General features: G+C 53.6%; 7 protein-coding genes across 7 annotated transcripts; 3 read left to right on the plus strand and 4 right to left on the minus strand.

Moving 5' to 3' along the window:
* Positions 1 to 603: 603 nt before the first annotated feature.
* On the minus strand, positions 604 to 2226 carry CKM354_000396700 (uncharacterized protein; the record flags this gene model as incomplete). Its single annotated transcript, XM_044799190.1, has 1 exon — positions 604 to 2226. One exon carries the CDS (start codon positions 2224 to 2226, stop codon positions 604 to 606), a length of 1623 nt encoding a protein of 540 aa, XP_044655125.1.
* Positions 2227 to 3066: 840 nt separating this feature from the next.
* On the minus strand, positions 3067 to 4023 carry CKM354_000396800 (uncharacterized protein; the record flags this gene model as incomplete). The annotated part of the gene is made up of 1 exon (XM_044799191.1): positions 3067 to 4023. One exon carries the CDS (start codon positions 4021 to 4023, stop codon positions 3067 to 3069), a length of 957 nt encoding a protein of 318 aa, XP_044655126.1.
* Positions 4024 to 4450: 427 nt separating this feature from the next.
* Positions 4451 to 5400, plus strand: CKM354_000396900 (proteasome core particle subunit alpha 2; the record flags this gene model as incomplete). The annotated part of the gene is made up of 3 exons (XM_044799192.1): positions 4451 to 4494; positions 4549 to 4568; positions 4619 to 5400. 3 exons carry the CDS (start codon positions 4451 to 4453, stop codon positions 5398 to 5400), a joined length of 846 nt encoding a protein of 281 aa, XP_044655127.1.
* A 292-nt stretch (positions 5401 to 5692) lies between these two features.
* CKM354_000397000 (bifunctional alcohol dehydrogenase/S-(hydroxymethyl)glutathione dehydrogenase) lies at positions 5693 to 6984 on the minus strand (the record flags this gene model as incomplete). Its single annotated transcript, XM_044799193.1, has 3 exons — positions 5693 to 5913; positions 5966 to 6618; positions 6698 to 6984. 3 exons carry the CDS (start codon positions 6982 to 6984, stop codon positions 5693 to 5695), a joined length of 1161 nt encoding a protein of 386 aa, XP_044655128.1.
* Positions 6985 to 7797: 813 nt separating this feature from the next.
* On the minus strand, positions 7798 to 8377 carry CKM354_000397100 (uncharacterized protein; the record flags this gene model as incomplete). Its single annotated transcript, XM_044799194.1, has 3 exons — positions 7798 to 7862; positions 7918 to 8178; positions 8263 to 8377. The coding sequence occupies 3 exons, from the start codon at positions 8375 to 8377 to the stop codon at positions 7798 to 7800; spliced, it is 441 nt and encodes a 146-aa protein (XP_044655129.1).
* A 790-nt stretch (positions 8378 to 9167) lies between these two features.
* CKM354_000397200 (RNA binding protein SNU13) lies at positions 9168 to 9710 on the plus strand (the record flags this gene model as incomplete). Its single annotated transcript, XM_044799195.1, has 4 exons — positions 9168 to 9220; positions 9276 to 9349; positions 9402 to 9445; positions 9504 to 9710. The coding sequence occupies 4 exons, from the start codon at positions 9168 to 9170 to the stop codon at positions 9708 to 9710; spliced, it is 378 nt and encodes a 125-aa protein (XP_044655130.1).
* A 1682-nt stretch (positions 9711 to 11392) lies between these two features.
* CKM354_000397300 (uncharacterized protein) lies at positions 11393 to 13025 on the plus strand (the record flags this gene model as incomplete). The annotated part of the gene is made up of 3 exons (XM_044799196.1): positions 11393 to 11816; positions 11870 to 12158; positions 12209 to 13025. 3 exons carry the CDS (start codon positions 11393 to 11395, stop codon positions 13023 to 13025), a joined length of 1530 nt encoding a protein of 509 aa, XP_044655131.1.
* Positions 13026 to 13477: the final 452 nt, after the last annotated feature.

Consider the following 13477-nt stretch of genomic DNA (forward strand, 5'->3'; position numbering starts at 1 on the left):
GATAAGGAGCTATGGGCAACCCATGTCAACATCCGAACCGAACCAGTAATTTTGATGGCGCATGAGAACAGACGTACGGTAGAGGACGGCGCACCACTTCCTTATATCAACACAGTGGCAAGAATGTAACAAATGACTGTGGTGCTGCAGCGAGTTTGCGCGAGCGTGTTGACGGGGAAAAGTGGAGGGTCTGTGGAACAAATGCAAGGTTGCGCGAGCAGGGTGGCTCGCCCTAAGCCGCGTTGTCTGGACGGCGTCGCTGCCGACAACAAACTTCACCCGTCTCATTGGCGTTCAGCCTGACGAAGGAACTTGGCAACACGTGCTCAAGCCGTGGCCCACAGGCATCAGTCTTGCTGTCAGAGTGATACAGTTGCATCGCAGTCTTGTAATGTCTGCCTACGAGCGATCCGATTACCGGATGCATCTGACCGCACAGAGACAGCACCCGCTTGGTTAGGAAGAGAGCATGGCGTCTTCGTATCCGTCCTGAAGCCGTGTATCTGAGAAGGACTAATTCATTAATGCATTGCTGCGTGGTCTGTGTTACTTGGGTGCTGTTGCTCTCCCGACCTGTGTACTGTTCAAACATGCGCTAAAAACTCATATCACCAGGAGCTTGATCCCTCTTGCTGACTCCTCCCTCGCGAAGGTGATCCAGGTGGGATGCAAGCCTGGCGTAGTCTTCCAAAATCTTTTCAAGAATTCGAGAGCGGGATAGAAGTTCCCCCAACCTGTTCCCGCCATAGCGTCAAGAAGGTGCCACTCGCAAAACTTCTGTGCCTCCTCCATGCCTCTCGCTTCTGTTGCGACCACGAAGAGCGGCCACACGAAGTTCTGTTGAATGCCCTCTGGACTCTTGATTCGATTCAAGCTATCAATGGCTCCTTCTGCGCATTCGTGGCGCAGCAGTAGATCTGCCACAGGGTGCAGAGCGACCTGGAATGCGTACAACATTGCTGAGTAGTGGTACATGTCGATCAAGGCGTCAAAGTCGTGTTTTCTTTCTTCCGAAGCCAATTGGAATAGCTGGCTGAAGCCCAGGTTTCGTCTTCGTACAGCCGCAAATTCAGCGCGTATTCTGTGTCTGTCTTGTAGCCACTCTGGCACTGGATGGGTGTAATCCTCGAAACGGGCTCGTTCAAAACGAGTAACATCTTGCACCAGCCTGAAGTACTCAATAAAGATGTCCACATCGTGCGGGTGGACAACATCGTTGGGAATCTGCCGGTATCCATCGAACGTAGTACATGAGGCATGTGCGTCGTAAGTGAACGCGTCGACCACAAGGAATCTGTCGTTGTAGTTCAGCGTCATGGCTGAATTCGGAGGACTTGTCCACCGATGTGTGATGGCTCGAGCTGCACTCCAATGCACACGCCACAGTGCAGAATCGGAGCGCACCATCTCAAGATTGCACAACGCCAGGATGGCTGCAAGCAATCCACTAGAGTGTCGTTGCTGATCCGGTGCCGCGCCCGAGACCTCGTCCTTCAGATCTTGCGAAAGAAGACGGAGACAGTCGTCTCGCAACTGGGCAGAGCCACACGATCCGTCCGCGAAAATCCATTCGAACCCTGTCTTTGACGAGTATTGCTCAGCCGCCATTGCCAGCAGCGCGAGGAGCAACGGCCTGTACTCGAGTGATAGTGGTAACATTACTGTTCGCCAGTGGTTGTCCGGCCCTTCGACCCATGGGAAAGTGGCAGACACAAAGTGGTCATAGTATTTGAATAGACGTTGCGCCGCTGGGTCTTCCAGAGGAGACGGGACTTCTCGATCGCTCAGGTCAATGTTCAGCGCGTGTGGATTGTCGAATATGATTCCAGGCGCGTTTTGTCGGGGACCATCTCGACTGGAGCCCGCAATTGCAGGCGCAGGCGACGCGAGTAGACTCGTGATGTCCACCCGAGCCGGGAATGTTGCCGCATGGCGAATGTGTGGGATAGGACTCTCGCTACGAGGAGGCGTGGGCGTCTTGACCAGAGGAGCAGCTGGCTGACCGCCGAGCACAGGTATCTTCATGCCACTCAGCTTCCCTCGACTCGCTACACCCTGGTCCCAGCGTATGCGCAGTCCATAGCCGGGACACTCCAACGACCGGAGGCCGCATTTCTTGCACGTAGGAATGCTTCTGTCGCACTTGATGCGTCTGCGATTGCAATTCCTACAGTCCTTGGCAGCTCGCGGCTCGTTGGGGTCTAGCGAGGCCAACCGCAGACTCATCGTGGGTCCTTCGCACCAGCTCGAACTCGTTTGTACAGAAGCTCATCGCGGTCTCCTTCTCATGGCTTGTAGAGAAGTGCCGTTGGGCAGGGAAGGAGTAGCGGCAAGTCGAGAACCTGGAAAGAGGGTTCGGTGCCGGGTCAGGTGCGAATACATCACTTCTGGGCCTCTAGCCGTTTAAGACGGCTTCCAGACGCAGAACCACAGGCGACCAGTCAGCAACAGGAACGGCAGGGATCAGCTCCGTTTTAGGAAGTTGCAGAGAGAATGCTCGAGCTCTGCAAGATGTGTCTGGACCGCGTGACTAAATTACAGAACTGTAGAACCACTGCCACCGTCAACCACACCTTGCGCTGGCGGGGAGTGGCGGGACTAGGCAACTGGTGCCAAGCCGTGCGCCTTGAAAGGGAAGGTCATGTGGATGCTGTGAAGCCGATCTACATATCAACTATTCTGCACCCAAAGATGACAAGAATGTACCAGTCGCGCGCCAGTCTTCCAGGCCGCAAACGTCTCTTTCGAGTGGTCGGAAGAGTATGGCGCCGCACGGATGCAGCATGATGCGCTGGAGATAGCCACGCAATCCTCCACGTTCTCGAGCATAACGCTGAGATCAAGATTCGTACGAGCAATTCAATCTGCGCCCCTTGACTAATTGTCAAGTCTTTGAATGGAAACAAGTCCGAGACGAGCCAACTTAAGTTAGGGCGGATACCTGCTAGAGACCAAAGGAGGCCTGACACTCATCGTAGCGAGACATGATAGAGAGATGAGCAAGCCTGGCACAGTGTGCAAAAGTTGGTCAGTGTAACGATGTCTATTCGCCGCAACGGGTGCTGTTCAGTCATCGTCGTCCTCGTCATCATTACCTCCGACATCCATCACACGCTCACTGGCTGATTCCAGTGTGCGTCTGGACCACGCGCGAACCAGCTTATATATGGCGTAAGACGCCGTGATGATACCGATGAGTATTGTGATCCAGCTGATCTGCTGGAGGCGATCCCTGCCGTTCCCCCCAACTGTATTTCTTCCAAACGATGTCCGCACATTGAACCACTGAAAGGGAGAAAGTGTGAATAGGAACTTAGCAAAGCCGACAAGACCTAGCGAAGCGAGGCCTTTCAGCATGTGCTCGAACCATGTGGTGGGCTCGTCTTCGAAGAGCACGGAGTCTCGAGGACCTCCTCCCGTAGCGATTGTGGTGTAGGGGTCGATGTAGAGGTTAATAATTGGATCGGCGACGAAGCCCAGCAAGAAAACTGAAGCCACGAGGATCACGGCGGTCAGGCCTAGCTGAGCAGTCGTGCTCGAAATCCAAGCAGACCAGGTCAAGCGCTGCAGCTTATATTTGTAGCGACATGTAGGGCATTCCCAGTAGTTGCGCTGCTGGAGCGGATCTGCACGTCGCCAGGCGCCCAAGCACTCTTCATGAACATATTTCTGTGAGCCCTTGCACTTGCAAGGCGACAAGAGGCGCCCTCCATCTTCGCTCTCGTACGTCACGCGCGGCGGAGGTTGCATTGAGGCGGGAAGTGTCGAATCCGGATCATAGTGGAAAGTGGGCTCGACCTCCTCGAGGCATATTCTGCACTTGCGGGCTCGGTAATGGGCTCGTCTGCGATTTGGCTCCGGCTCTTCGGCGGGCTTCGTTTCGGCCTCTGCGGTGTGATGAGATCCATTCATTGACGGGTTATTGACACCTGCAAATGGTGGCTCAGGCGAAGATTGCTGCTCGAAAGCACCAGGCAAGTCGGCTGGGAACGACCAGCTGGCCCCAGTGGAGTAGGCTGCCATGCCGAATTTTGATCAGTGAGATTTGTCAATTGAAAGGTGTTGGAGAGGATTGTGAGATAGACACAATCAGCCAGTGTCGCGAGCAGGGTGAATGAAAGGTGCGCACGAGCTCATGGTTGGCGAGCAGACAAAGCAGCGTCGGTGGATGGGCCGTGGTGAGCAGACGAGAAGCGGAGAGATGTCTTCGCCAAAGACTGCTCAGAAGAGCAGCCGCGCTAAGCCGCTTTTAGTGGCGGAAGGTGCAACACGTACCTAGCTGGTCGCCTGCAACACTGGGAGCTTGATGTTTCCATCTCTCACTTTCGCGACGACCACGACCACAAATTTCCATTGCCGCATCCGCATACATACCCACCGCCGTCTCTCCACCATCTGCTTGGACTGACCGCACTCAAACGCCGCGCGCTCTGAACTACCAGCGGCCATCATGGCCGACCGATACTCTTTCTCGCTCACCACCTTCTCGCCCAGGTATGTCAAGGTTGCATCTGCTAACTGCTATTGCCGCCGCTAACATCGCTACAGTGGAAAACTGGTGCAGATTGGTAAGACACGTCACAAACGTATCGTTCGCTGCATCACTGACTTCGCTCAGAATATGCGCTTAATGCAGTCAACCAAGGTGTCACATCACTCGGCATCAAAGCTGCCAACGGCGTCGTCCTTGCCACCGAAAAGAAGTCCTCCACACCGCTGATCGATGCCTCATCGTCCTCGAAAGTCTCGCTCATCACGCCCAACATCGGCATGGTCTATTCCGGCATGGGTCCCGACTACCGCGTGCTCGTCGACAAGGCGCGCAAAGTCAGTCACACAGGCTACAAGCGGATATACAACGAGTATCCGCCAACGCGGATATTAGTGCAAGATGTGGCGCGAGTGATGCAAGAGGCGACGCAGAGTGGAGGTGTGCGGCCGTACGGCGTGAGCTTGTTGATTGCTGGTTGGGACGATGGTATTTTGCCAGAGCAGGAGCAAGCAGAAGCTGCAGAAGAGATGGATCTGGACGATAAGAAGAAGAAGTCGGGGAAGACAGGCGGTATTCTGAAGGGCGGACCAAGCTTGTACCAAGTCGACCCCAGCGGCAGCTACTTCCCATGGAAGGCCACAGCCATTGGCAAGAGTGCAACAAGCGCAAAGACGTTCCTGGAGAAACGGTACACAGAGGGTCTGGAGCTGGAGGATGCGGTGCACATTGCACTCCTGACACTGAAAGAGACGATCGAAGGCGAGATGAACGGCGACACAGTCGAGATTGGCATCATTGGGGATCCTGCCGACCATCTGCTCGGGTACGAAGGAGTCGAGGGGGCTACCGGCCCACGCTTCAGAACTCTGAGTCCGCAAGAGATCGAAGACTACCTCACCAACTTGTAGAAATGCTCCAACATCGCGGCACCCCGCCAGCCGTCACGTCTGTATGAAGTAGAAAGATAAACCGATGCTGTTCCGGCTCGTACTCATGACATGTTCCAAGCAACCCCGCCTCCTTCCATTCCCAGGATGCTGGCATGTAGCGAATAGAGAGAGGTGCGGGAGCAGGAAGAACCGGGAGTTCCAGTATGAATGTGAACGTCTCTTTTTACACCTATAGCTTCACAATTTGGTTGCAGCAACGCTAACTTCACGATTCACAAGTTGTTTTTTCATTTCCCAAATCTAACATTGTTTAAACCTTGCGCATGTCCACGACGCAGCGGATACAGTCTCCAGCGTGCATGTCGTGGAAAGCCTCGTTGATGCCGCCGAGTGGCTGTCGGTGTGTGATGAATTCGTCGACCTTGAGCTTGTTGTCCATGTAGTCTTGCACGAGTTGACCCATTTGGCTGCGGCCCTTGACACCTCCAAAAGCGCATCCCTTCCATACACGGCCAGTGACGAGTTGGAATGCTGTGATAAGAATTAGCCTCATGTATGTCGAAATGAGGGTGACTTGACTTACGTCTTGTGGAGATCTCCTGTCCAGCAGCAGCGACACCAATGATGATGCTCTCACCCCAGCCCTTGTGGCAAGCCTCGAGCGCTGATCTCATGACGTGAACGTTTCCTGTGCAGTCGAATGTGTAATCGCATCCACCATCAGTCATATCAATGAGTCTGCTCTGGATGTTTTCGCCCTCCTTGAGATCTTTGGCTGGGTTCACGAAGTCAGTAGCACCGAACTTCTTTGCCCATTCCTTCTTCGCATCGTTGACATCGACGACAATGATCTTAGAGGCGCCCTGCTTTACGGCACCCTGGATGACGGAGAGACCAACACATCCAGCACCGAAGATTGCAACGTTGGAGCCCTTCTCTACACCTCCGCGTCCTGCTGTGATAACGGCTGCACCGTAGCCGGTTGTGATACCGCAGCCCAACAAGCATGTTCTGTCCATTGGCGCATCTGGCGTCACAGCGACGACGGAGATGTCAGCGAGCACGGTGTATTGCGAGAAGGTGGAGCAGCCCATGAAGTGGAGAAGGTCCTTGCCCTTGCACTTGAAGCGAGAAGTACCGTCAGGCATGACACCCTTTCCTTGAGTTGCGCGAATCTTGCCGCAGAGGTTGGTCTTGCCGGATTTGCAGAACTTGCACTCTTTGCATTCTGGCGTGCTGTGGAGTTGTTGTCAGCTTTGGACTCGCAACGTCGAATCGACCTCAAATCCATCGATCGTTGGACTGTGAGACTTACTATAGGGCAACGACAGTGTCGCCAACCTTCACGTTGGTGACACCCTCGCCCACGCTCTCGACGATACCAGCGCCCTCATGTCCTGCAATGACTGGGAAAGCACCCTCGGGGTCCTTTCCGCTCAGCATGTACGCATCTGTGTGGCACACACCAGTGTAGTAGACTTGTATGCGGACTTCATGAGCTCGTGGAGGCAAAACCTCGATGTCCTCGACCACGAGATCCTTGCCCGCCTCCCATGCTACGGCGGCTTTGCAAGTGATGGTCTTTCCTGCAGTGTCGGACATGGTGGAAGCTTTGTATTAGTGCTTCGCGGATTGGGTGGGTGAGTGGGTGCAGCTGCGGGTTCAGTGTGATACCTTGATGGTCACAGCAGCAGTGAGAGGAGGAGAGAAATGTAGTTTGCAGCAGAAGAGGAGAAGGGAAAAAACTCTTGCCTGTCAATGTAAGTTTGGGTTGCAGTGTCCCTCGCACATTTACCTCTCATGTATGGCGGGGTTCTCTGATGTCAAGAGGGGCTGTTCTGCTTGAACACGGCCTGCGTTTCCGCCTCCAGTCTGCCGGCAACGTCCTCCTTAGAGCTCCGGGGGCCTTGCAAAAGGCCAAGAACAGACCTCCGACCCGTTGCGATCCGCAATCTTGCCGCCTTGCACTTTTGTAATGCGGGCGCACTTGCCTGTTTCAGCTCACTCATCCTTGAGCCTGTGCATACACGACAACCAGTATGCCTTCCCACTGCTGTACCTAGCATTGCTTCGCCCGGAAACTTTCGTAGCTTTCAGTACTTTGTCTTAGGGCACGCGTGAACATGTGACTGTCCAACGCAGTGGGGAAGAAACGTGATCAAATGGTCCATATACACTGTCTACCCCTTCGTGAACGCCTGCTGCTTTGAATATACAACTAACGTTACATGCTCCCTGATGCTATCCTATGGCGCACTCTTCCGAATGCGTCGATGTCGATGCGGACTGTGCACCATCTTCAGTCGAGACGGCTCATGCGCCTGCCCGTATCCTTCCTCTGCCACCACCATATTGACGCGCTTTGGTTGTCGTAATGTCTTGTCCGCGTCCTCGTCATCTCTCATGATCTGCTATCTAGCACTCGGCGTCTTGGCTTGCGCGCGAGTTCATGAGCAGAGCAACAATGAGACCGTACAGACCTGAGCACACATGTTAGTATCTCCACAAACAGCATCGAGCTTGCAGCCGACGTACCCAAAACTTCAGCGAAAATGAGGATCAGAATCATTCCCACGAACAACCTTGGTTGTTGCGCAGTACCACGCACACCAGCATCACCAACAATTCCGATGGCGAACCCTGCGGCCAGACCAGCAAGACCGACGGAGAGACCAGCACCCAGTTGGATGAAGCCAGTGAACAACGGCGTCTTCTGCGTCAATTCGTTGGAGATCAACACTGACACAACCAACCCGTAGATAGCAATGATACCAGCCATAATGACCGGAATGATGTCTGCATCATAGCGTTAGCCAATTGTTCCATGCTCCATCTCTTGTATTTCGAGATTCCTGCGTTCAGGGAGCTTGTAGGACATACTCTTGACAATCAGATCAGGTCGGAGGACACCCATAGATGAGATACCCACGCCGGCCTTCGCTGTGCCGTACGCTGCGCCAAAGCAGGTGAACACAATGGCGCTGGTGCAGCCCATGGCACCGAAGAAAGGCTGTGATCATCAAATTAGCATTCCGCCTGATCCCTCCATCATGTACATCGCCCATTATGCGTCTCGGTATAAGTGTAGGCCGTGGCAAGGACTTTACAGCTCGATGGCGTAGCGGTGGGAAGTGGTTGGGCAAGGAGTGCGATGCTTGCGGTGTAGCGGTTCGTGGCGGTACTTACGGCATAGACGGGACTACACACACAACTTGTCAGCTTCATGGCTCCTTGTGATCCAGCATGCAACCTGCTCGTCGCCCACGGGAGGCTTCTAGCCAGCTTCATGATGCGCGTTTTGCCCCATCATGATTCCCGGAGCGCCTGAAGTCGCTGCACTCACCAGAGATCGGTGGCCATTTTGAATGTGTATCTGAAGGGTGCGAAAAGGAATTCAAGTGGCTTCTGGAGATGGAAAAGGTGTTGTGGGCCGCGTGGAGGTGTGTTGCTGCTTGGTCGCTTCGAAGGAGCTGTTTTGGATGATGCTGCTGTCAAGTAGAGCTGGCAACACGTGACTGGCGCCTGAGGCGTTCCGGAACGGACCGATAGTACGACGACACAAAAAAAGGTTACAACTTTCTTGGAGCATCTCGCGAAAATTGTTAGCTACTCGCGAACATCGATAACAACAGGGCCGTGAACCCATAGCTATTCGGGCGAGCCTTGCGCGACATCAGTACGTTCAACTCTCCATTTGGCGCATCCTAGTAACTTCCGCTAAGAATGCGCATCAGGCACTTCCATCCTAAACTCAACACCTTCAGAAATCCACCCTCCAAGACAAAATGGCCGACCAGAGCGCTGCTTGGCCGATTGCCGATGCTGCACTGAGCCAGGAGTGAGTCGTTCGTGTACGCCGACGGACAGCACGTATCGCTAACAATTTCAATCAGAATTCTCGACCTTGTCCAGCAAGCCAGCCATGCTCGCCAGCTCAAGAAGGGGGCGAACGAGGCTACGAAGACTCGTATGTGAACAGTCCGTGGTCTTTGCAGGTGCTAGTGCTGACATTTCGACAGTGAACCGTGGTATCAGCGAGATCATCATTCTCGCGGCCGACACCGTAAGTAAAATTCTTACACAGTCGCGTGATGTCGCTCTTTTCTAACAATTTTCTGCAGACCCCTCTGGCTATTCTGCTCCATCTTCCACTTCTTTGCGAGGACAAGAACACTCCATACGTGTATGTTCCATCCAAGATGGCCCTCGGTCGCGCTTGTGGTGTATCTCGGGCAGTCATCAGCTGCAGCATCACTACCAACGAGGCTTCCGATCTCATGGGACAGATCCGCGCGCTCAAGGACAAGGTCGAACGCCTGATGATCTAGGTCGCTATCTTCCATCAAATTTGATGTTGCAGTGAATGGAGCAGTTGGCTTCTATCAAGTACCAACAAACGCCTTTCCAGAATAGGGTACTCAATAATGGGGACAGCATTCTCAATGGAAACATTGGAGATCGACTCAAAGTCACTTACTGAAAGAAGCGTATTTCCAGTGTCCAGTTGCTAATATGCTCGGCTCGATCTCTTTTTGCCAGACACTACTAACCATTTCTCCTTGATAATGATGCAGCGCACTTGTACAGGTCATCAACGAGCGCTTCCTCACAGCAACACTGTACGGACCGAATAGGCATCATACGAGTTCAAAATGAAGTGGCATTGCAAATATCAGGCCTCGCGCCTACGAATCTGAAGCTGGTTGCTCACGGACGGAAGTGGTGAAGAACGGGCTGAACGAAAGAGAACGTTGCGGGAACAGTATTTTCTCGCTCGATATAGTTACAGAACAAACGTCGAAACGTTAGCAGTTGCCAGACCACCATCGTGCCAGCCGCCAAAGTTTGAGGCATTGTGCTTTGGGGTCTTGCTGATCGTTGGAAGGCGACAAAGGTGGCTCGTAGTTCCCCTGCCCTTTCTGGATAGCCCACTCTGATGCGCGCCATGCTAATCCGCGAAAATGACGGTTGTTGCGACCTGGCTGGTCTGGATGCGATCACGCTCATCGGTGGACAACAGTAGTTAGAGTGCATCGAAATAGGAAATCGCCGTGGTTTTCTCCTGCGTCGAGCCAACCGGCTAGCGCTACAGCGTGTCGGTGCAATATTATCCGACATCTGACCGTTATCGAAGCGATTTGCTGAAGATGACAGCGTGTCTTCTTCGCATGCGAGCTGAGTGCTCAATGTAGAAGATGCGCAGTTTGCTTTCAGATAGCGTACAGCAGTGTGTAGCGTAGGGATTTGTTGCAGGTGATCACAGACCATCAAATTGCATGGTCATTGGAGCGCGGGTCCGCGCGTACTCGTCGAATTGGACGCCACAGAAGGCCATCCCTTGACGATAGCTCTCATCGCAGATTGACGAATTATGGCGGGATTCTGCTTTTGCCCGATATTGTCTGCCTCTGTCCCAGAAAATCGCATTCAGCCCAGAACGCCAGTCCTCCGCATGTCTCGGTAATACAACGGTACGCGCACTCAAAGCGGTCTGAAAAGTGTACTCGCTGGTCGCACAGGACCCCTCGCCAGCACCTGCAATCACCAGAGACAGCTTTCACTCCACCCAGGCCAGCATTCCCTGCCGTGCAGCTGGACGCGACCAGCCCTACACGCACCTGTGGCGTTGAACGAACAGCAGCAACGCATACAGTCAGACAGTCGATCGGTGTCTGGCGTTGCGATACGAGGCGTTATCTGCATACCCGTCCTGCAAAAGGTGGATCTAGGCGAGCTTTGAATACATTGCTGAGGCCGGGACCCGCTCAATCTATTTTCCTCATTAGCCATTATTGCGAGGGCCCTCGTTGCAGGTCACCTCCGACACTCCTCAGCCAAAGTGGCTCAGCACTCCAAATCTGCCAGTGGTGCAGAAGCAACCACCGCCGCCCAAGTCTCGAACCACCGACGAAGAACGAGCAATTCATGTCCGCGAGATAATCCCCGGCGTGCAAGCGCGTTCTCCGATCACACGGCCGCCGACGCCTTCCTCGAGAAGGACGAGGTGGGCATGTCGCTCGACCGCAGTCCTAGCCCGCGACGAGAGGGCGGCTGGTCCTCCCCTGGCTTGAGCAATCCTCCCTTTGAAGGAAATGGGCGACTGCGCGGCTCGAGTCCAACACCGAACGGCGGCGTATCGTGGGCGACGGCCAAAGAGCGATCGGCCAGAGTTAATGGATACCCGCGCTACCAGAGCACAAACCAAGGCTTCTTTGGGAGATTTGGGCGCAAACTGAGCATGAGCTTGCCTTTCGCACATGGGGGACAAGAAGAGCGAATATCAGGAAAGGACAGATTTGAACGGGGACGGACAGGAATACGGTGGACATTGGCAGACCTCCCGAGACGGTGCGGGTTACTGATGTCTCGGAGACGGAAGTACATGGCGATGTTGATCATCACCGTGCTGGGGTTGCTGGCACTATTTTGGAGTCGTGAGTATTCTGCGCATCGAGCGGCAGGTGGTTGGTGGCTAACAACGAGACAGCTGTTCGATATTGGTATAGGAGGACATCATGGCTAGGAGGAGGGTCAAAGTTCGTCATCATACTGGGCGCCAACCAGGGAGGTGGTGTGATGGAGTGGAAGGGAGCTCGAGAATGGGCGATCGAAAGAGACAGCGTTAAGAACAAGAAAAAGTATGCCGCCAAATGGGGCTATGACCTCCACATTGTGGACATGAGCACGAAAAAGCGCTACGCCCACGAATGGAGGGAGAGTTGGGAAAAGGTGGACATTGTGCGGAATGCTATGAAGAAGTATCCTCAAGCTGAGTGGTAAGTTCGGCGACATTTCAAACTGATGGGCACGGCTGACATTTTGGCAGGTTCTGGTGGCTCGATCTCAACACCTTCATTATGGAACCAGAGTACTCGCTACAAAGCCACCTTTTCAACGACCTCGGCGGGACAACATACCGCGACATTAACAAATACAATCCTTTGAAAATCCAACATCCGCCGAATTGCACTTCTGACAAGGCCAACGACGGACAGTATGCGAATTATCTGGACGAGGAGTCATTATCACTCGTTGGAGATGGCAAACCAGAGAGCATCAACTTGGTCCTGTCGCAAGATTGTGGTGGTTTCAATTTGGGCTCCTTCTTCGTCCGCAGAAGTTCATGGACGGACAGAGTCCTCGACATGTGGTGGGATCCAGTTTTCTATGAGCAGCGGCATATGGAATGGGAGCACAAAGAGCAGGATGCTCTCGAGTACATCTACACCAACCAACCCTGGATTCGACCGCATGTAGCTTTTGCGGCGCAACGCAAGGTTAATGCTTTCCCTAATGGAGCGTGCGGCGACGATCGAGGCCTACCACCGGGCGGCTGCAGAGCGCTCAAGATCGGAGACGATATGAAGGAATGTGGCCTCCAGGGTATACACTATCAAGAGGCGGAGCGGGATTTCCTCGTGAATATGGCAGGCTGCGAGTGGGGTCGCGATTGTTGGGGAGAAATGTACAACTTCCGGCAACTGAGCAACTATCTGAATCGCAACCCCTGGGAGAAGTTCAAGGACGGTATTTCGGATCTCTGGACTGGGAAATCAAAGAAAGAGAAGGCCGAGAAGGAGAAGGCTGCGCAAAACCAAGCGCAGCAGGAGCAGACCGATCAGCAAGGCGATGGCAAGCAATAACTGCCAAAATTACTGATGTCATGATGAAATGACAAGGCCGGCTGCATTTCGAAGCAGATTTCTGTTGTATCTGGATACGTTCAAGCGTTTTTGCATACATTTGGCATGGTGGGCAATTTTGCAAACAAGTGCCATCGGGGACGGCGTTCATCTGCAAATGAGGGGGCCCTACACTACGAGCTCAACATAGAGGAGCGAGCGAGAGACACATGTGATGAATACCTTGGAATGGGCAAGTGTACTTGGGACCTTGGTGTCGGAGCCACGCTGCTACGAGAGAATAGCCAGGCTCACTGGTGCAATCGAAAGCAGCAACGCCTTTCATACCATGAAAAGGGAGGGACGCGTTGAGATCGATGTGTAAAGATAGAGATGTCATATGTGATACCAAGCATCGGCAAACATATTTTAATCGATGTTTGACGAGCCAGAAAGCTTCGCATTGTATGCCA

This window comes from Cercospora kikuchii (assembly GCF_019650295.1).
Source record: "Cercospora kikuchii DNA, contig_00002, whole genome shotgun sequence".
Taxonomy (NCBI): Eukaryota; Fungi; Ascomycota; class Dothideomycetes; order Mycosphaerellales; family Mycosphaerellaceae; genus Cercospora; species Cercospora kikuchii.